This window comes from Coturnix japonica, chromosome 1 (assembly GCF_001577835.2).
Source record: "Coturnix japonica isolate 7356 chromosome 1, Coturnix japonica 2.1, whole genome shotgun sequence".
Classification (NCBI taxonomy): domain Eukaryota; kingdom Metazoa; phylum Chordata; class Aves; order Galliformes; family Phasianidae; genus Coturnix; species Coturnix japonica.
In genome coordinates, this window is record NC_029516.1 from 131,947,855 (window position 1) to 131,970,100 (window position 22,246).

Below are 22,246 nucleotides of genomic sequence, written 5' to 3' on the forward strand. Positions count from 1 at the left end.
GTTTGCATAAATACCTTGGATTGCCCTGACCCAAGTGCAGCACCCTGCACTTGGCCTTATTTCCATCACATATGGAGAGTTTCCAGGGTGTCTTCTCTAAGTGCATGAGGGCAGAGTGCTAAAACATGGACAAACTGCTGCATACGCTGAGAGCCTGCAGAGCTGCACTGATATGCTAGAGTGAGAGGGCAGACTCGGTCACTTGGTTCAGGAGATCTGAGCTAAACCTTTAGATGGGTAAGGTATAGAAATATCCTGGTCACATCTTGCCTCCTAGAATGACACCTTTTTAATCTCTTTTCTCTCTGATTAAGGAAATGGCTGACAAGAGAGTGAGTATTTTCTCAAGGGTATGAGTGGTCTTGAAGTGATTATGGTGCCTGTGCCACAGGGAGACATTAAAGAAAAAATGGCATTGAAGAATATGTCCCTATATATCATTACCTGTTTTCTAGGTTTCTGAAAAAGTATTTGCCAGCCATGTTATTTCACATTTTAGCACAGAAATAAATCAGTATTATAACCTGTGGGAAATAGGATTTTTTTGTCAAAGTGCTTCCACAACTAGCTTGAGAATTCCAGGGGTTGTGTCCCACAGCATTAATTTGCAGCTGGTTACATTCCTGTGTGAACTGCTGTACATTTCACAGGCATTATTTTCCCTCCAGTCAATCTCCCTCCTATCTATCTGTATCCATTTATCTTCATGATAAACGAGATTTTTAAGGGACACAGTTTTGCCCCAGTGAATTTTTTATCAAGTGAGCAGTGACTTGATGAACAATCATGATGAAGGTTGGCCTCTCTCTGCAGGTAAAGAGGAGCTAAGTTTAGTACTTCTCATCTAACACAGGTCTTTACCTGGGTGAATTCTGGCTGTGTATAAGGAGATGTACTGGCGAGTGGCTGGTAAGGTGAGGTGGCTTTGAGCCAGGAGATATCCTTTCCTACTGGTGTGATCATTCTAACTGGGAGAGGTAGGCTGTGGATAAAAACAGCTGTGTTTTCCCAGTCCCATCCCTTCATAGCACTGACCACTTGAGAAAGTGCTCTGTGCCTCACAAAGACGAGAGTATTCACAGCCTTCAGAAGTCTTGTACCTTGGACAGAACTGCTCGCCAATTGTTCTGCACTTTCGAGATGAAATCTCTATACTGCCTGAGCAAAAGTGACAAGGGGAAAGGCTGCAACAAATTTCTCCTCTTCCCCTCCAGGGACAAACTGATATTGCCAAATCAGGCTTTGGGTATTATGGAGATCATGCATTCCACAAACCACTCACTCAATTCCCACAATACAAATGAATGGTTAGAAAATCATACAGAGACAGCAGGCAATGTCTGGGAACTCTGTATGTTCTACTTTACAAGAAAAGAACAGCTGGAATGGAGCTCTCATTAAGGTCTTCAAGACAGGAACATATTTCTAATGTGTATTCAATGCCTAATCACCACAGGATGACCCCTTACTGCCAAAGCAAAATAAATACAATTACTGCACAAGACTACAATAGTAATTCCCCTTTTTACACAGGTTTATAGATTGTGAGCTGTAAGAAAATGTCTGAGATTGGGATTTATCTCACAGTACAACAGCATCCACACCGGAAACAGGAACTGCAGGGTGTAAGTGCTTCTCAATCCAAATCAGATTTCTAAATCAGTTCAGATTCTCTATGCCCTATTTCTCTCAGCTGATAGCATGGGAGATGTGATTTGGGTGGCTATGCAGTTAGATACCTATATTTGGTCACCTGGATTTCATATGAATTAATAAAAAGTAGCTGAAAGCATTTTTTTATTTATACGTTATTTCAAAGATCATAAGTGTCCACCGCTTTTAAACCAACTAACATTCATTATAAACTCATGGAAAATAGGATTTTTTTCTCAGGTTCATTTCTTATGCAGCAATTTTTTTTTCTTCAGCGACTGCTGTTTTTTCCTGCAGAAGAAATGTGGTTTTCAAACTCCTCCTACTTCTGCATGTATATCACAGTCCTAATATATGAGCACTGTGGGTATGTTACATTAAAAAGACAGAGTACTTCAAGCAATTAGCTTTTTACTTTAGTGACTAGAGATGCTACTTAGATAATACAATTATTGCTATGTACTTGGTTTTTTTATAGACTTGAATGTTTAAGGAGAAGAACAGCTTTCATTCTAGGCTATTTGCATTTGGGTTCCTGTATACAATTTACACCATCCAAATATGTAATAGGAAAACCTGAAACTGGTAATAAGAAACCTGTAATAGGAAAATCCTTTACTGGATTAGGCTGGGAACGTGTCCACTGAGGATAAGGAAAAGGCAGAGATTCTGAATGCCTTCTTTACGTCTGTCTTTATAAGTCAGACCAGTTATCCTCAGGGTACCCTGCACTCTGACCTGGTAGTCTTGGCTGGGGAGCAGACTAGACCCCCTGTGATTCAGGACCTACTACTCCAACTGGACTGCCACAAGTCCATGGGGCCGGATGAGATCCACCTGAGAGTGCTGAGGGAACTGGTGGAGGTGATAGCTGAGCTGCTTTCCATCATCTATCAGCACTCCTTGTTGACTGGTGAGGTCCCAGAAGACTGGAGGCTTGCCAACGTGACTCCTATTTACAAGAAAGGTTGTAAGGAGGATCTGGGGAACTACAGGCCTGTTAGCCTGACTTTGGTGCCAGGGAAGGTTATGTAGCAGATTGTCTTAAGGGAGATCACGCGGCATGTGCGGGACAACCGGGGGATCAGGCCTAGCCAGCATGGGTTCCTGTTTGACCAACCTGATCTCCTTCCATGACTGAGTGACCCATCTGGTGGACTAGGGTAGGATTAAGTTGCATGTACACAGGTATCCCACTGCTTTTGAAAGCCTTTCTGTCTTCCACACACCTGTACAGGTGCACCATATCTGAGGTCTTAGATGCTGCTCCATTTACAGTGGAGTTAAATTGCTTCTGACAGGTTCTTGTCAATACCAGGTAAAGCATTCATAGGTAGGCTAACAGTCATATATACAAAGAGGAATAGAACTCACCAACTCACAAAGGGGCTCCCTGGCTATGCAGCATTTCTCAGGAAATAATCTAGGTCCAAGAGATTGGACCTCTCCTCTATAGCTGGCCCTCATATGAGACCAGGGTGATTCCACTCCATCTGGTCAGTGGGAAACACAGGTGCAAACAATTTGCCTGTGCTCCCTGGGCCAGCCACACCCCTTTACCAGGTGCTCAGTCACCAGGTGTTCAATCAGCAGTTCAAGCTGTAACCTTGCAGTTCCCCTGCAGACGCCTCTCTCTGTTCTGCCTATTGGTCTTTTAGGCAGTGGAGTTTAGGGAGTTAGTCACTTGGTCAAGTGCCTATTTTTACTCTGATTTAAGATCTAACGAATACCTCTTACACCTCACATTCAATAACAAAAATGATTGAGCGTAATGCCATTTCAGAGTCCTCTGGAGCATTCAGAAGACTGAAGAACTCCTGCAAGGACCTTATCACGTCTGTTAGCTACTTGCAGATAGATGCCTTGGTATTTCAGAACTTCTCCCGTAGCATGAGGCATTTGTGTTTCAGCAGATGAATCCTTCCTGCTATTGATCACCCTAACTAGCTCTTCATTGCTGCCAGAGGAGATTAACAAACTTGGCTCCATCTGTGATATAGACACTGAGTTAGACACTGAATATCTTTTGTTTTTTATACCAGAAATGACATGTACATGACATGTATACATGACATGTAAGAAGTAAATACAAGAAAACCAACAGATGTTTACATATTTCTTAATGTTCTCAGTCACTTTCATTTTGGTAGAGTTACCTGTGCAGAAATTAGGTACTGACTGCTCAGTAGGAGTTCAGCTAACTCAGCTCTAGTCCTCTGCAAGCTAAGTATGTTGTCGAGTCCAAAGTTCCTCACAGCTGACAGAAAGACTGGTACTTCAAAGGGTCTATTCACATGATCTCTTGCAGGCATCTACATTAGACTGTAGGAATTATGCTCAGAAAATGCCTGCTTTCTTAGAAGGCTGAGAAGGAGACAATACAACTACCTCCTACTCCTGTAGCTTTAGTTCATTATTGCTGTGTACCTCAGAACAGGCCACTGACCAGCATGGAGTTTAGTGAAGGATCTTGAAGGTATATTTCTGCTTTCCAGGGTGAGTTAGTATCTGAAATAGAAATACAGGGGCTATGCATTTTGCCCTAGCATTGGAGTTATGGAGATGCTATTGTCTACACCCAGACCTACAGTCTGGATAACTTTAGGCTAACTCTTAGCTGATGATGGATATACTCAGATACGATGAAGCCTTTCCTTCTTCCTTCCTAGTGTTATTAAAGGTCTTGGCTTTGCCATCAATTAATATCTAGAATTAGTCACTCAATATTTTCTCTTTATGAACAGTTACATTAAAGAAGCATTATGTATTGCTGTCCAAACAACCTAGACTAGTACACTGATATAACTGCAGAATGGGAGAGAAAAAGAGGAGTGAAATACAGGAAATCTTTTAAAATGTAAAATATTTGTTCTTGACTAAGGAAAGTTCAGCATAGGGTCACTATATGTATGGAGATTAATCTTTTTAGTTCCAGTATTTTACCTTCCTTTAACTACTAGTAGTATACTTAAAAGTCCATAAGGTATCAATTTCTATTACAGCCAAGAAAAATGTGTGAGCTTGGGAAATCAGTTTTTAGTCTGCTGTAACCTACTATTAGTGGAGTCCAGCATTGCACCTCCTGATGTGAGTTCACAGTATATCTGTGTGCTGCAATCTAGTACAATAAAAACTGCGGCAAAAGGCTCCAGAGAACTAATTGCCGGTACAGAGTAACACATATTTTTGCTTTGGAGAGTGAGAATCACTGTTTGCAATTCAGAAATAATCAAAGATTTAATTTCTCTGTTGGTATCAATACTTGTGTGCACCTAGCTTGATGCTGAGAAGATATATTATGGTCTGTGATCACTTCTACAAAAGGACCCTCTGATTCTCTAGTGGCAAATGAACTGGTGATATATTACAAAATCCCCTTTTTATGAGTATTAGTATTGCTTTTAGAACCTGTTGCTAGTAGTCATATTAGTTCTGCAAGAATACATTGCAGCATAACACCTTTCAGACAGGTAGTCAGTCATAGTTGCTACTCTCATGTTACTTGGAAGCATCTAAATGAGCATGGTTTATGTACTGCAAGTAGAGATAGAAAGAAGCTCTGCTACCAATTTCTTCTCTTAGTATCATGTCAAAATGCTAAAGTGCAGAGAATATTTATATAGTCAGTATCTTTCTGTGCCATTAACAAGAACATTAAGAATTTACTTTTCCTTCTGCAAAGATTCATGCACAGACACGTGAAATGTGATCTATCTTTCATCTGAAAGAGCAGCGTTGATGTATTTCCTATGTAGGCTCATCTTCTACAGCCTGATAATAATAACTTTCCGTATACTGAAAAAAAAACGACGACTCTACCCTTTTTTTTGAGCAGAGGCAAAAAATATCAAATGGAAGGAACTGGATTTTAATCCAGATTTATGGGGGGGGAAGGGGGGGGGGAGGGGATTGCCATTGGCCAACTTGTGCAGCCTCCAGAATGAACTATTTTTGCTTCACACTAGCAAACCTCCAAGTTGCCTGATAATACAACAATAACTATGATTTGAAGTGTGATTAGAAATATCAGTCAATATATTTTACAGATGCAGTTCTCCTTTTGTGTACTTCTGATTCATAAAGCCTAACTCAGATGACTGGTATTGCAGTTACATTAAGATATCTACAAATTGGCTGTCTGAGCTAATCATTCAGACTCTCTTCATACTCAGTGGGGAAAAATGTGAAATTCAAATGGTAATTCAGATTCTTGTCATTTCCAAATGAGCATCTTTAGCAAGGTCTGGAGGTATCCAGTTCTCACCATTGATTAACAGAAGAATGACATGGTGGCTCAGACTTAAATAGACACATGTTAGAAGACAGAGTAAATAAGTCCAACCTCATGTTTTTATTGATTGATATGCACACGTGCAAAATTTAGCCTGTACATCCTGCATCCTGCTTTTCTTTACACTAATAGCCAAGTTCTGGCATAACTTCATACCTCAACAACTGAAGACCCACGACTACCATTTTTTTCATTTTCACTGTCTGTAGAGAAGTCAAGTTATTGGGAGCAGATTCTGTTTACATGTTTTTTATGCCACATATTGGTAACAGTTGTACATTTATTGCTTATACTTCCAAGACTACCTGGAAATGAGATGATGACTCTAAGTGAATTTTCACACCCCTAAGATAAAGGTAGCTTAACTTCCTAACAGATTGTGAAGGACAGAACTGTTTTTCTTTTGTTGTCTCAAAGCTTGCTTCGTGAGGCCTTTCTGATGATAAGACTCTGATTGGTGACTGCTAACTATCTAGGAGGGTGAATGGTGGGTGTTATTGTGCCACAGTACCTCTGCTTACCATTGCAAAGATAAGCAGAAGCAGGACAAGTAGTCTTCTTCAGGGGTGCTGCTCGAAGGAGCTGACCACTGCAGAAGGTGATAAAGCTTGTGTCAGGCAACAGAGTACCCCTCCCTCCTTGCTGGCTTATCTGTGGGCCAGGAATGTCACAAAAGCTGGTTTTAAACCATTTTACAAAGAGTGTTTGCCTGCTTGTTTGGAAGTTCAGTGTTTGCTTGAGATACGTTCCCAAAAATGCTGAGCTGTAATCCTCAAACTTCAAAGAAGAAGAAAAAATCCCCACCAAAATGGGGGATAAAAGGCCCTCACTAAACTAAACTGGGGACTTTGGAGACAAACTCCCAAAGACACCTTTGACGGAGAATTCCCTGAGGGGAAAACCTCTTTGGAAGAACCCCCGAGGCCGGCTTGCTGTGGAGCTTCCTGGCTTTCTCCCATCCCCCGCGGTGATCAGACAAGTTCCTGAGATCAACGGACCTACTGTGTACCTCACTGGACCCATGGTGGTGACTATCTCTTTTGCTCTCTGCAGAGACTCCTTGCTTATATTTCCTACCTTTCCTATCGCCTACCTTCCCTTCCCCATCTCCCTAAAATGGCTAGGACTTTAATAAACTGGTTGGACCAACATTTGAACCATTGCTTCTTAATCTCACACCGGGTATACACATATCAAAGAACCTTGCTTCCCTCCTGTAAATTGGAGCGAGACACAGATACATCTTTAGAAGATGCTCAAAACAAACACTGTATTCAATGGGACAGTCAGACAACACATCCCTAGTCAGGCAAGGGAGACACTGCATGGTGATCAAGATTTTACATTTTCTTGGACAGTTAATTAAGGCAGAGAGCTGTCTTTCTGTTATTATTGGAAGATAGTCTTTCCTTGTTTATGCCAAACCAAGTCTGAACAGCAGGCAGACTCATTCCACCTGAAGACAGAGGCAATCACTGTAGTAAAGCACTTTTTTTAGTAACTGCTTCATGCACAATGTGCATGAGTGCAATGCATCAGGTACAGCAGCATGCAGAACTGCTCGCTTGGGTTATGGAATAATATCCCTGTTTTTAAAAACAGATCTCTGCCAGATCTGGGAAGATTCTGACATCATTCACCCACCTTTGCCACCTGAAACTAGTATTAACTAGAAAGGAAAATGTGATAGCACAAATTTAAACTTAGATGTTGCAGTGACACAGAAACCAAGAATAACCAAAATCTGATTCTAAGCAAACACCTCTTTGAGAAGAACCAAGCAAATCCTAAATCTGATACCAAATGACCACGAGAAATGTTGGAAAATGTATTTATTAATTGTACGTGTTCTATTCAGACAGTTAACAGGAAGTGTGACTCTAAACACACAAGGTCTAAAATTGGAAGACCTGAGCAACTTGCATTTTACAGGAATGGCCTGCTGATAATTAACAGCATGAAGGAAGTGATGGCATGTCCAACAGCACAGTGTCTAGGCCTTGTGAGGGAAGTAGCCTGTGGGAAATAAGTAGGCATCTTAAACACATGTGTGAGTCTGTTAGCTTTGCTCCTAAGTGTGACCAATACCTCCTATGAAGTTATTAAGTCTTTTTCAGACTCATTGCATTTTTCCCTATGGGCTCTGTATGCAAAAGGTGTTTGAAAAATTCATTTCTTATAAGCGCTGGATTTTATACTGAAGTCCCTTGAGAAATAAAATCTAGACAATAAACATCCTGTCTCAGGAATATTGTGCTATCATTGCATATATTTAACATTTCTAGACCCTGGACTAAATGGATTCGAACAAAACCCTGCTGTTGGGAGTGCCCCAGAGGATTCGCCAGGCAATTCAGATCAGTGTCTTCAAAGTATACTGTCCTGTTAATTTTGGTCTACTGAATTTATTTATTTATTTATTTTATTTGAATTATATTTTCTGCTTCAGGTAGTTTTGGTGCATTGGGAAGGAATTGTTCACAACGGATTTCTTGGGTTACTATTGAGATTTTTATTGCAACAGAAATCATTACACAATGGAATAAAATATACTTTAAAAATATGAATGAATGGACACCTAAAATACATCCCACTATATTCCTAAATTAGCCATTTCAGGGTCTTTTTGTTCACAGAAGCTGAGTCTTAATTTACTTTTATTTTAAAGAAACCAGGAGGGAAGATAAAGCAACATTTTCCTACAAAGTGTGACAAAATATATTCATCTCCCTCAGGAAAAGAGCATGAAAGGGTTTAATTTTCAGACTAGGTGCATTTTCATCCACTTATCTATGCAGCCACTATATTGTGCTTGAATGTAAATCACTCCCCAAATGCTATGGCCAATTTCTCAGTTGCCTGTCTCCGTAGCATGCATGTGCATTATGCATTACATGGTTAATAGCGAATCAGCTCCCTTGTGAAAAATCAAGAAAGCTTCCATGTCCTCTCTAAAGAAAATCTGGAATTATTTTACACACGTCCAGCCAGGGCAGGCTGCATTTATGTTCTTGGGAGAAATTCCTGGTGAATAAAAGCAGCACTGTGCTGTATAGTGACATAGTGGATTCAGAGGTAATTGAGGCACCTCAAATGCAGGAAGTAGGTATGGCTAGATCAACATGTTGCTCTCTGTAGATTAATTAGTCCTGTTAACAAGCAGGATATAGTAAGCCAAGCTAAAAGCTGTGAGGTACTTCACAAGTGAGGTGATGCATACCCATGTGGTGCTGCCTTCCTTCCCTCTCCTTGGCCTGCTTGAGTGTGCCTTTGTTTGAAGCTCAGGGATCTCCAGCATGCACAAAACTTCTGAAACTGGGAAAGCTAAGGGGATCTACATTGCAAACTCACACAAAGCATCTAAGTTCTTCACCCAAGATCAGACGGTGAGACAAGGACGTCTCTGGGAAGCCTAGAATGGCCTGGTAGCTTGTTTCCTTTGCTTGAGTGCTGTCTATCTCAACACACAGGCCCCAGAGCTCGGTGTCACTTTAGTGTCTGCTTTGTTGCACATGCATATACAGGGGCTGAGATCATGCAGACACTTAGACCAGCTTTTACTTCACTGAGGGAATGCACCCCTGTCAGGAAAGAACCAGCAGCCCTAAGCACTGGTCAGAAATGAATGACATAGTGTAAAGCCAGTGTTTTAGCCTACATGAAACACAGAAAGTAAAGATGGCGAATCTGAAACTTAAAAAAGTGTTTTGCCCAGCACTGTACAAAGACAAATGGGAATGAAGATGAAGAATAAGAATACCAAAGCTTACACCATGTTGCATTGTCCTCCAGATAGTCCTCTGGGAAGCAAGAGGGAAACAGATTCAGGGAACAGAAGAAACAAAATGAAATAAAACAAAACAGAAACAAAAAAAGAAACAGAGAAAAGAAAAGAAAAACAAAACAGGTTATACCAAACAGGCAACCACAGAGAAGATAACGAGTTTTTAAAAGCAGTAGATATTAAATAAGAAAGTTTAGTTCATACTCTACAGAAGCAGACGAGTTCCATGGTTAAAGTTATTTAGTTTCTGACAGTATTTATCTTAACATTGGATGCAATTGCTAGATGCCTTAGCCTAAATTTGTCACTATTTGGCACTTTGTAGAAAAGGGCTGGGGAATGAATTCTTGGAGAGGTTTAAATACGTACATTATGAGCTAAATTATAGTTTAGAAATATTTAATCACACCTCAATTGCCTACACCTGTGTTTAGACAAATGAATGATGGCCATCATTTCTCTTCATTATCAATGAAAAGTACAGATATTCACATCTGAGTTAGTCATCTAGACATCAATTTTGGGAAGATAGTTATATAAATTTATACTACTGATCTCTAATCACTAAATTCCTCATTTTAGCTTCTGTTATAATCAGGAGAGAAATAGGTTGGAGTCTGGTTACCTAATTACAGGCACACAAAGTACATTCAGTGTTACCCAAATTTAGGCACCTGAAATATATTCAGTAGCTTTGAGGTTCCATCTTGCTTCCAGACAGGCCTTCTGTGTGTTTTCTAGTAACATTTAGATATCTTGAAAACCATAGGCATTTCAAGTAGTATTAAGTGACTGTTTATGCAGCTGAATCCCAATTAGGGGGACCTGACAGTTGGATGCCAAACAGTAGGTGTTTCTTAGGTATCCTACCTGATTTTCAACTCCCGTCCACGAGAGCACAGGCATCCTGAAGGACTGTCCTATCTACCAGCTCAGACTGATGCCCTAGATACCAAGGCATCTCAAACAGTGTTGCATATCTAAATGCAGATAACTAAATTGAGCCTTTCGTTTCCCACTTGGTGAGCGGTGTCTGTAACTGCTGGGGTGAGTTACTCTCCAAAGACATATGTCTCTCTCCATTGACTTCAGAAAGAGCCTGGCATTTAGGCCTCATGCTGAGAAAAACTTGATGTAATTGCCTGAACATAGGTTCTGCTTGAGATGCTGCAGCATATTCTACCTGGCTCCCCCCTGTTGCTCCAGATGTACCTTGGTCTTATCTAGTTCTGCACCACATCAGTCAGTCTCTTGTTTCCAGTACTCTTGGGAGTCTCAGATGGTGCTTTACACCCATGCTTAGATGGCTCAAGCTCTATGTGACTTCCTAAATACATCCAATGCATTTAAATTCACCTACATGTGCTTTAGGGCTTTTTCAGAGTTTTCACAATTAATTTTGATCTGCTTCTGATTTATAAGCTTTTCTGATTGCCACTGTGACAGTAACACATGGAATACTCTCTTCTTGAAATGCAATAGCTGGGTTAATTAAACAAGTCCAGCAAGGATGAAGGAGCGTGTTTTCAGAAGGATTCTGTACCTGACTGTTTCACTACAGACTTCTTATGAGAGATCTGCTTTCTGCAACATACCTGATAAAATAGGCTTAAATGAATTAAGCTCGTAAACAGGAATATGAGCATGAGTTAAAAACTGATTCAGATATGCTACCTGTTTGAGATGCAGAGGAGGTATTTTCTAAACTCAGTCACTTCTAAGGACTTGCTGTCAAAGACATGAAAGCAGAATTGTTTGTACTTCTCCTTCTGAGGTTTACATAGCTGAATGCTTGGACTTCGTGGTGACAGTTAAAACTTAAATGGCCTAACAGTGTTCTATGAATAAAATATCCAGAACAGACTTCTAAAGCATTAATGTAAGGCTGAATCAATGAGGGACAGTTCCTCTACATAAAAGCAGATAATAATTACTCCTTATTTGTATTTCTTACATCTATAATAATCAAACAGGGCTTTAAACATTTGACACTATTATCAAAATTCTCATCCTGCTGTACATTTGTATTTAATAAGCAATAGGAAATGATCAGTGTGCAGACTTGTAAACTGCTTTGAGTGGGATTCTCTGTGTCCTGTTCATGATGCAAGGATGGGGAGGATCTAACTGAAGCCGGTCCTCCAGGCTCTGTCTATAGTTATTGAAGAGAAATATGTGATTCAAGGAACAATTCATCATGTAGCACACTGAGAGTCTAATGTAGGCAGGTTGAATGGTGCTCCTGTGAGGCAGCAGTGCAGCATTTATATCCTTCCGGATAAAATTACCCAGGATGGTGTGAGATGTAGGCAGTGACCTTTCCCAAGTGTTGCTAAGGGATTACAGCTCTGAAACAAAGCCTGCTGCCCTAATCCACATAAACAGCCCTTCCTCACTCCAGCTCATATCAATGGCCATCTCAAGCTTCTGGGATCGTTGCTTTCAACCCAGAAGGAGATAACACACACATCACTGCCATTTGGAGATAGATTTGATACCAACACACGTAGCTAACAGAGTATGAATAGTTATTATTTTAAATATCACCAGCGAGAATGACAAATAGGAATTTTCTTGTAATGCTGTTCAAAGTAAAAGCAAAAGCAGTAATTTTTTTTTTTCCTGAAAGAATTCCTCAATAAAACTAGTTATATCACACAGAGAAAAATCCCCTTTGAAACTCTAGAAGTTATTATGTGTAATAAGGGATTACCTTCACTGGCAATTTTTGTTTGTCACAGCCTTTAAAGGCTAGCAGCATATCTATCTCACATTACTGCTTTATTTAAGATGCAGTTTATTTAAGTTTGTAGTGTAAAAAGACGATAATGTTTAGAAGTGAATATGGAAAGTCTTATGAATCTTTTTTTCGCTGCAAAAATGATCGAACAGTTCTTACAATGTAGCAGTAGTGTAAGCTGACCCATGCTACCAGCCTTTCTCTTTGTGGTTTTCCTCTCACCTTCCTCTTTTTCAGCCTTTAACTTGGACCAGAGCATGACCAAAGTCTAGATGCTTCAGTGACCTTTAAGTTCAACTTGGCAAGGCTTAAGTTAAGATCCAGACCCTACTCTGCACCAAGCAAAAAGGAATGCTTCTGCGAATTTCAAGAGAAAAGGCAAAATTAAGATCCTGTCAAATATGAACTGAGCATTACCAGCAAGAATTTTAGCCTGAGATGTTATGCTATGTTATGAATCTACTGTCTTAGAGAGATCTAATTGTGCAGTGGAGGTCTTTTCTCTTCCTCATTTTAGGATAACCAGACTATACCATTTCCAGAGAAAAAGAGAACTTAAAATATTGGGTTTAGCTGCAGTGCAATCCCATGTCCTGACTAGAAACATGCTGGTTTTCATTTGAATTGCAACAGAGATTGAGGGAATGCAGTAGATTAATGGATGGGCTACAGCATAGGCTCTCAGAAAGACTTTGGTGTGATTTGTGATATGAAATACTGTGGTGATCATCAAAGGAATTTGCGGAAAGATGGCCCAAGGAGAGACCCAGGTCCTGATTGAATCAGTGTACTTGGGTGTCTGGTGCATGTTGGAATAACCTCTAGATAGTTTAGACTCACAGTAAGAACCACAGCAAGGCACTGCTGCGCTGCAGTGCAGCTGAAACCTGTCAGGTACTCAGCAGGACATCCCACCAAATCCTTGGGCCCAGCTACCAGCTGCTGTCCCCGGCTGGATGATTCTCTCCTTTCACTCTTCCTGCTGCCCTGAACATGAGTCTCTTCTAAAAGACAGACCAGTGATGTACAAATGTCCAGTGATAACCACGGCAAGTGGAAGCTGTGCTATACTGACTGTTTTGATTCAGATTCTTTACAGGTCTTTAATTTTACCTATTGACCTTATTTTGAGATAATTGCTGAGACAGTATTGGAAGCTAAAATAATTAGCCTACTATAAATCTAACCTACTATATATAAATCTAGCCTACTATAAATCTTTAGATGTATAAATAGCAGAAGCATCATAATCTGAAATGAGAATCTGATGACTGGTAGTGGAGAAAATAATCTTGTGTTAAAGTTGTTTTTGAAATGATTGAATAAATAAAGCAAGATTAATGATCATTCATGTTTCAGCTGATAAAAGTCAGTTTTTGAGGTGGATGGAAATAAAGTAGTTGTTATTATATTACTAAATAAAGAGGTGGAACAAATCAACGTGCTTTTGCAAGTGGATGTCTTGAACTGACTGCAAAAAATGTATTAAATATTTTAAATATTTTAATAAAAAATAATAAAAAATATTGTAGATTACTTTTCAAAGAGAATTCATATTGTAAAGTACCTTTCTTGGTACTTCTTTCTTCTCATCTAATTTTTGGCTTGCCAGAAAGAATTTATTGTCTCTTAACATTTCTAAGACATAAAAAGTGAGTCATATTGTTCTCTTAGAATGCAATCCTGTAGTATTTCCAATGGGGGAAAAAAGAGTTATTGAATGTCAGAACAGTTGGCATAGAAACTATATGCAGTGATTATGAAATTATTAAAAAAAAATTTGTCAGGAGATTATCATTAGTCTACTGTATTATCAAACCATTTCTACTTATTGAAGAATGAAGTACATCTTGCCTTACCAGCCTATCCAAACTTGTGCCAGCAGCAGTTGTAGGTCGCTCCTCTGGGTTATATGGTCTAAACCGTGTATTGAAGTTTTCAGGAACTGAACGGGAAGATCTCAGGGCAGGTGCTGGTTTAGGCTGACCACATCCTTGGAAAACCTGAAAAAGACATTGTAGGTTACATGACAGCCATAATGAAGAGGGAGGCTGGTGTTTTACATCCTCTTTTTACCCTCATATATTTGAAACTTCTTATTTTACCAACATTTTGGTAACAGTGAATACAGCACTTGCTGAAAAACTCAAAAGTTAAACAATAATTACTCGGTGAGGATATAAAAACATATAGGGTCCTTAAAAAACACCTACTTCATGAAGGTGATTATTCTAAGAAGTTAACACTTGAAAGCACAAATGAGACCTTTGTGACAGGACTTGTTTAATAATTTTTTCAGCTTTTGTTAGACATAGTACTTACGCAAAATCACAGCTAGCCCATAATTTTTCTTTACTGCTATTCCTATCTGGTAATTTGTTTGTGGTGGTCTCAAAGAGTCCTATGACTAGATTATTTTCTTATTCCCTAGCTGACCTGATACAAGAGATGACTATTGCTATGTTTAGTGGGCAACTGTGAGAATAGTTATCTGGCAGTGTGCTTGTTTTCTAGGTATAAAACTAATGTTCAGAGTTATGAGATTTTTCATATTCTCTCATTTAGAATAAAGTTTCGGTAGCATGTATCTTGTGCATCCTAATGTGGATAGAAGACACATTTGACTGTGAATATTAAGTATGTATCCCAGAGGAACTCTTACAGAAGCTGGTCAACTGAAAGGAGGTAGACTCTTCATGCAATAACATTTTTTCAAGTTCTCCAATGAAACAGGATCTTAGTGTTTGCCTTAATGCCATTGTCTTCACTTCTGGAATAATGCTTCTTTCTGTTACAGTTGTCTACTTTTACCGCTTTGCCATCATTCAGAAGAAAAAGGAATTAAACATCATCATTTACTGTAAGCTAGTTTTTATAAAACCCTAATGCCAGACAAAAACTTTTTGTCCAAATGACAAATATATGTGCTGGGAAAATTTTACATATTTCTTCTGACTATAGATTATGTTATGAATTAAAATCTTAACTGTTTATTTAGATATCTATGAAGTCCCCTTTGTTCAACAGTCAGACTGTTTGCTTACAGATACAAATAGCAATTATGCAACTTGACTCTCAGAGGAAAGAAAAGTGTGGGCACTGAATCAGAGAATCACAGAATTATAGAATGACCTGGGTTGAAAGGGACCACAGTGATCATCTAGTTTCAACCCCCCTGCTATGTGCAGGGTTGCCAACTACCACACTAGGCTGCCCAGAGCCACATCCAGCCTAGTCTTAAATCTTCTCCTTAATATTCACAAAGTGTGTTAGGCTACCTGTATGATCATGTGGAGTAGCTATGAGTCTGCATAATTTAATTTATCTTTTGACATACATGAAAAACTAGCACAGATATGGTGGCACTTCACTTCATGGTTGTAGTTAGTAGTTTTGTATGAATAAAATTATTTACAGCCAGACAATAGCAGAGGTAGAAATTAGATAGCAATTTTTAGATCGTGGAAGAAGAAATCATTTAGTTTTTAAATGACCTGGCAAAAATGCAGTAAGGATGCAATGATCTGTAACTAAATTTTGAGTGCAAAGACCACATTTTCTAATTTGCATCCAGGTATTAACTGACAAGACAGAAAATGTAAAGCTGATACCTGAAATTAACAAATGCTCCCTAAGAAGAAGCACATTAAGTACTTCACAGAGCTGTTCAGAACAATTTATAGGAATATCTGCTGGTGTCCCATTACACATGCTGTGAGCTAGCAGCAAAAATCCACTCTTATAAAAAAAATGCACTTCATATATAATCAGTGCTGTCCACTTTATCTGAATTTAGAGAAGCAATTACATTTGAAATTAGGAAACCAAAATTTAGGTGTATGTATGTAGGTGTCTGTATCTGAGTTAATCATCCAAACACCCGTCTCAGGCAGTGGAGATGAAACGCTCCCTTTGATTGCTTTCACAATGGCATCTATAATCATCTGTGATATCCTAGGATATCTGATATCTTTTGACACTGTCTTAACACAAGACCCATGGGAGACCATTCCCCTCTGAACTGCAGCTGAAGCTCTTATGATGCATCCTAAGGTGCCACAAAGAGCAGAAAACCTGTGTGGTCAGGAATATGAATGAAGACATGCGATCGAATCAGCAGAGCCAGTGAAGAATTCTATTGAGCTGGCTAAATGGAGGTATCTACTTCAGGATGAGTGAGCAGATACTGTAAAAAAGGACGTTATTTTTCCTAGGAGAACTTACTGTTTTGAATCCCAGCAGAAAGAATTTGTGAATCTATGAAGCTTTGAGTCATACTGTTATTTAGACGTACTAGTGCTCAGTGTTTCCTATTGAGTGTCCCTGTACAACTTGCTCCATTGACTCTCTCATCTTCAGATAGAATAGTATTGATTTTTTTTCCTGAAGTGCCATTATATTTTTAAAGTACAGGGCTCTGGAAAGAACACAGATAAATGAAGAGGTTTTGTTAATATGAAACTCTAGGGCTATTTTAAGAAGAAAGTTGGACAAGTAGTTTTATGAAGATTTCCTTCTTATAAATAATACATAAGTAGTCCGCTATGTCATGGAGCTCATTCATCCTTTTAGCTGAAGTAATTGCCAGAAAGGAACATATATCTATGGGTTAAAATGGCACATCCATCAGCTTAGATAAAAGTAGATTTAAGATGCACTAATGGGAGACTCAGCTATGGGGATAGCCTTTATGGATGAGCAAAAATCTTGGCATGGTATCCAAATAACACTTAGAGCAGCCAAACATATATGTATAAAACCAGATGGTTTAAAATGTGGAAAATAGTCCAGTGTATGTTGTGTTTTGAGAAGCAAAGAAGACAAAATTATGCTGATACAACTAAAGTGAGAATTTTCTACATTTTGAGGCATTGAAGCACTTTTCTGCTCTTTTGTGAGCTTTCTTCCACTTCTCGTGAACAAGCAATCTCTGCAGAAGTCAGATACTAAATATTCATGTTACTGAAGTGTAGGATTTGCTCTTTTACTTCAAGCAAGTAAGAAAGACAAAGGTGCTGGCAGCCTTACAAGAAGTTTGTGAAGAACTTCAAGCAAGTTTGTTTTGGCCAGGATTGAGAAAGATCATAGATATTTGGTATCAACCTGAATATACTCAGGGAGAGGGAAAATAAGAGTTAAGCATATGTATGCTATATTTTGAATATGAACTGAACCATGAGTAACAATATATAGATTAATTGATTTTATCACTTTTGTTTTCAAATCATAAATATGTGTCACTCCTGATGACACAGATTTCGGTAATAAAGATGTCTCAAACATTATCAGGAGAAACAAGATCACTCAGAATCACAGAGTCATAGGGATTGGAAGGGACCTCTGGAGATCAACCTCGCTGCCCAGTGAGGTTGTGGATGCCCCGTCCTTGGAGGTGTTCAAGACCAGGTTGGACGGGGCCCTGGGCAACCTGATCTAGTAAAGGCATATGTTTGGTGGCCCTGACAGGCAGGGGGGTTGGAACTACATGATCCTTGAGGTCCCTTCCAACCCGGGTAATTCTGTGATTCTGTGAGATAAACCAGTCCATTGCTAAAGCAGATTCCCTAGAGCAGGTTGCAAAGGTTGGTATCTAGACAGGTTCAAATATCTCCAGAGAAGGAGGCACCACAACCTTGGGACAGCCTGTTCCAGTCAGTGCTCTGTAAGCCTCACAGTAAAGAAATTCTTTATCATGTTTGTATGGTCAATCCATTGCAACCTGATTATTACCAGATATTGTCCTCAGAGACTACTGAAGCCTGAGTAGACCCACATAGCCAAGTCTACATTTAAAACATACGGACAGCCTAGACTGATAATTTTTTCACTATGCAAGGATGGTTTGCAGAAGGTACTCTGTGAGGATGGCTACGAGTGTTAGATGATGAGGCAATGGAATTTGTTTGTGATGACCTTTAGTTCTTGCATATATCTGGAAAAAGGAAACTCAGGTCTGATTCAGAACATGTATATTTCTCTTGCAGAAGACCTTGGGGTTTGACTTTGTAAACCATTGCTACCTTCCCAAAAGCATCTCCAAATATTGCAACTGTCAGAAATGTGACTTTCCCTAAGGCAAAATGAGGACCTCTTGGGGTTGTTGTTCAGGGATATGACAGCCACATAAAGTGAGCAGCATATGAAGCTTAGAGATTTGTGGTCAGACTTTCTAAACAGTCAGCCCTGAATACAGACTGCAGAGAAACATCAAGAAAACAGAGGATTCCATCCTCAGGATGAATTGGAAGGTCTTAGCATAATACCAATACCTTGTTAACGTGAACTGTGCTGAAAGAATCAACTACAGTCAGCTTACAAACACGAAAAGTCAATGACCTAGGAGCAGAGATGCTCCTTTTTATGCAGTGATGGGTACTGGGATATGGCTGCAACTGTAAATCCTTGGTCAGAAGTACAAAGATAGAAGAGGTACTTGTGGCACCTCTACAGTTTTGTTTCAATATTGATGTTCACCCATCAAGAGTGAAAGACAGTGTATTTGTCTCTCCTAAGGAAATGAAAGACAAGATGTGAACTCCAGCAATAAGCTCTGTCTGTCTGTACTGATTAATGGTTAGTTCATTGGCTTTTTTTTGGACTGCTCCTACTTGTTCTTTGCTGAATGAAACAACCTCAAAGAATGTGGATCTCAGCAGTATAGAAATGAACTGGTCTGCGTCACTCTGGCCTCAAGGTCAGGCACTGCTTCTTATTCCCCTTTTATTTATCAGTATAGCTGTAACCATGAAGACCGTTTCTCAGAAAAATAGTTCTGAATAGGCTGTGCATATTCTAACACAATTATTATATTGAAAAGCATGCACTGTTGGTCACTGAATTTTGCCTCCCTATGCATGGGAATGTATAGTAAATGTATTATACCAAACATCTTTTTCTCAAATAAATTTCAATATATAATTGCAGATGGAATAATATAAAACATATATCTTGCAACACAAAGACAAATTGATAGTTTTAATGGGAATTAATTTTGGAACAGAGCAATTTACTGAGCTATTTGAAAAAGTAAAGGGATGGATATTAGTTTAAATGATCTCTGGGTCTTCTGCCTGAAAAGGGGATGAGATTACTGAGAGTTCCTTGAAAAAGCCATTGTTTGCTGTAAGTTTTCTCATTCCTTTGAAGAGAGAAACAAAACACAAAATGGCCCTAAGTGCTACTGAACAAAGGATAGAGCCTCTTTTCAGACATCAGCCAGATATTCAGATAGAAAAAGCTGCATGTCAGTGGTGAAGAATAATCTGTGTGTATGTGGGTGTTGCAAGCATGACATTAGTGCATCATCATTTTCCCATTGTAAAAATGCGCTGACTGAATTGTGGAAAAAAGGCTGTGATTTCCAGTCACCACATTTTCAGTGGATACAGTCAAATGCAAGGTACAAAATTGCTTGAAGAAAGAGAAAATAGCATGATTTCAACACCCTGCCTGAAGCTTTCTGAGCAGTCTCAGAGTATTTGACAAGCGTGGCTTTTCTCCTACATTAGATCTGCAATTGCATTCCATGCACCCCATTACGTCTGGCAAGGTATCTGTCATTTTTACTGAAGATCTAAGTGGTCAGTATGTATAAGGGAGAAAAATAAGACAATAGATGAATGGTGCAAAGTCTGCCCATATGTAATCTCTATAGATTTGACACGACAGACATAGAAGATCACAGAACTGAACCCAAAGGGTTTGCTCTCTCATACTTTAATAACAAAACACTTCCATATGTTAGGGCACGAAAAAAGAGGGATGTAACATAGGAAAACAAATAAAAAATGCATTTCTGGAGAATAATGGTCTACACAGAAAATACAAAAGCTCCTCAAGAAAAGACATTTTAGTTATCAGTGAAAATACGGTGAAATAAATTTCACTGATATAGTTTTGAAAAATTATTGGATAAGATTTCTCTTAGAAGAAAAACTCTAGAGTGAAAATGGAATTTCAGTGATTTATTAACTTCTATAGCAAATAAAATATTTCTGAGGGATACGACAGCCTTCTCTATTGCAAATGAGTAGTGAGATGAGCTTGTGCCAAGGCGATGTCATTGGATTCTGGCAGGGAATGCAGCTTCCTGACTAACAGAAAAGCTGTGAGATTGGAGCAAATGAAAAGGAAAGACACCTGAGACTTTGGTCAGCTTTCAGTGAAAATATTTTCTGTTTCTTTTCTGAGGCAAGGTCTGACTTTTCTGAAGCTGGCCTTTGATTTCTCAAATGTCTGGCTGATAAACTCATTGATCACTGCTGCCAGAACAAAGTCTCATTGCTCAGGATGTAGACTGCTTTTAAAATCCAAGTAACTTTAGGGAAGTTGAAAGTAATAGCATCTTGAAGGAAATCTTTATATTCCTACAGAACCTGGCCTGTAAAATCATCTAATTTTGGACTGGCAGGAAGAACGCTAACTTCAGCTTCCTGCCTTTTACCCCCACAATTTTCCCAGCCATGGCAACTTCCTTTCAAGCAATGGAAACTCACCAACTCAGGTAGCCATCTCACCAGCACCTAACTGGCTCCTGGGAAATCCATGTGGATGGAAACTCTCAACGCAGAAAACCTGGCAAACTGTTGACTTTCAGTTTTTTGAACTGCAGTGCACTGATGCATATTAAGGAAAAGGTATTAATTAGTGACTGGTGGCTCAACAGCACCTGCTTCTGAATTCAAAGGACCTTATTAACGCAGGGTTCAGAGGTGGTGGTGATCTGTGCACACAGACACACTAAAAATGGAAAGGAGGATGCTGGTATCATTAACTCTGTTTATCTTTATGTCAGAATCCAGACAAAACTCCATCAAACTAAGGTCTGCTAATCAGAGGCTGTCCAATGTAATGATATGTCCCTAGGGAGGATATTAAAGGAGGTTAAATGGATCATTTTCTATTCACCTCAAACACATTGTGCTGCAGCCTGACCTAAACAGATCAAAATGTGTGTGGATGTTAATACAGGGAGTCGCAGATAAGACACAAGCAGAAGTTACAAAATGCACTCTACATAGTATTACTCACAGTTACCTCTAATTTTTAGCAGTGTCTGTTTTCCCCAAAGTTCTTGCTACTATTAACTTGAAGTTTGCTAAAGGATACCTTTCTCCCCGTGGCTCCATTTTTAAAACTTCTGGCTTGCTTAACTGAACAAAGGATTCAAAGGCAGAACTGTTGGATGAACAAATGCAATTTCTATTGTCTGGACAATCTCTCTTAAGGCCTAGGCAGAAAAAAGGTGCTGGATAAGTTTTTTTCTCCTCCTTGTGATAGTGAGCAACAGAGAAGGCGCAACTCACACAGTACCTTTGCCGACACCTGCATGCTGTTTTCTTGCATGTTCATGATGGCTTCAGAAATCTTGACATCAATAGGATCCATGACTGATTCAATGTTGAATGGTCCCTCTAATCTCTCCGCTACCAGAAGCATAGCATCTGTTAAAACACAAAGCAGCCATTCCCTTAAAGAAGAGGTACCTTCAGGTGCCTCAGACAGACCGAACGCTCTGGGCAGCGGTGTGGGGATGTGTGACAGTGGGGAAACTGCCTGCAGTGCAGCTCCCCAGTCAGCAGGAATATCTCCCCCTTCCACTACCACCACCTCAGAAAGAGGAATGGAGACTGTAGAAGTTAGATTAATAATAGTTGCTGCAGCATTATTGAGCTTGGGGTTCAATTATTTTACACAGCCTCAAAGCACTTGAAGCAACCAGTGCTCTGGAGTGCACTTATGTGTTCTCTGTCCCAAGAAGAATCAGGATGATAGAAAT

General features: G+C 39.4%; 1 protein-coding gene across 1 annotated transcript in view; it reads right to left on the reverse strand.

Moving 5' to 3' along the window:
* The window catches only part of GPC6 (glypican 6), a 697,205-nt gene that overhangs the window by 46,244 nt on the left and 628,715 nt on the right, over positions 1 to 22,246 (reverse strand). The window contains exons 5-7 of the mRNA XM_015851542.2: positions 21,781 to 21,911; positions 14,328 to 14,471; positions 9,715 to 9,744 (exon numbers count right to left, since the gene is read on the reverse strand). Of these exons, the coding sequence (XP_015707028.1) occupies positions 9,715 to 9,744; positions 14,328 to 14,471; positions 21,781 to 21,911 (305 nt within the window). The remainder of the gene's footprint in view (positions 1 to 9,714; positions 9,745 to 14,327; positions 14,472 to 21,780; positions 21,912 to 22,246) is intronic.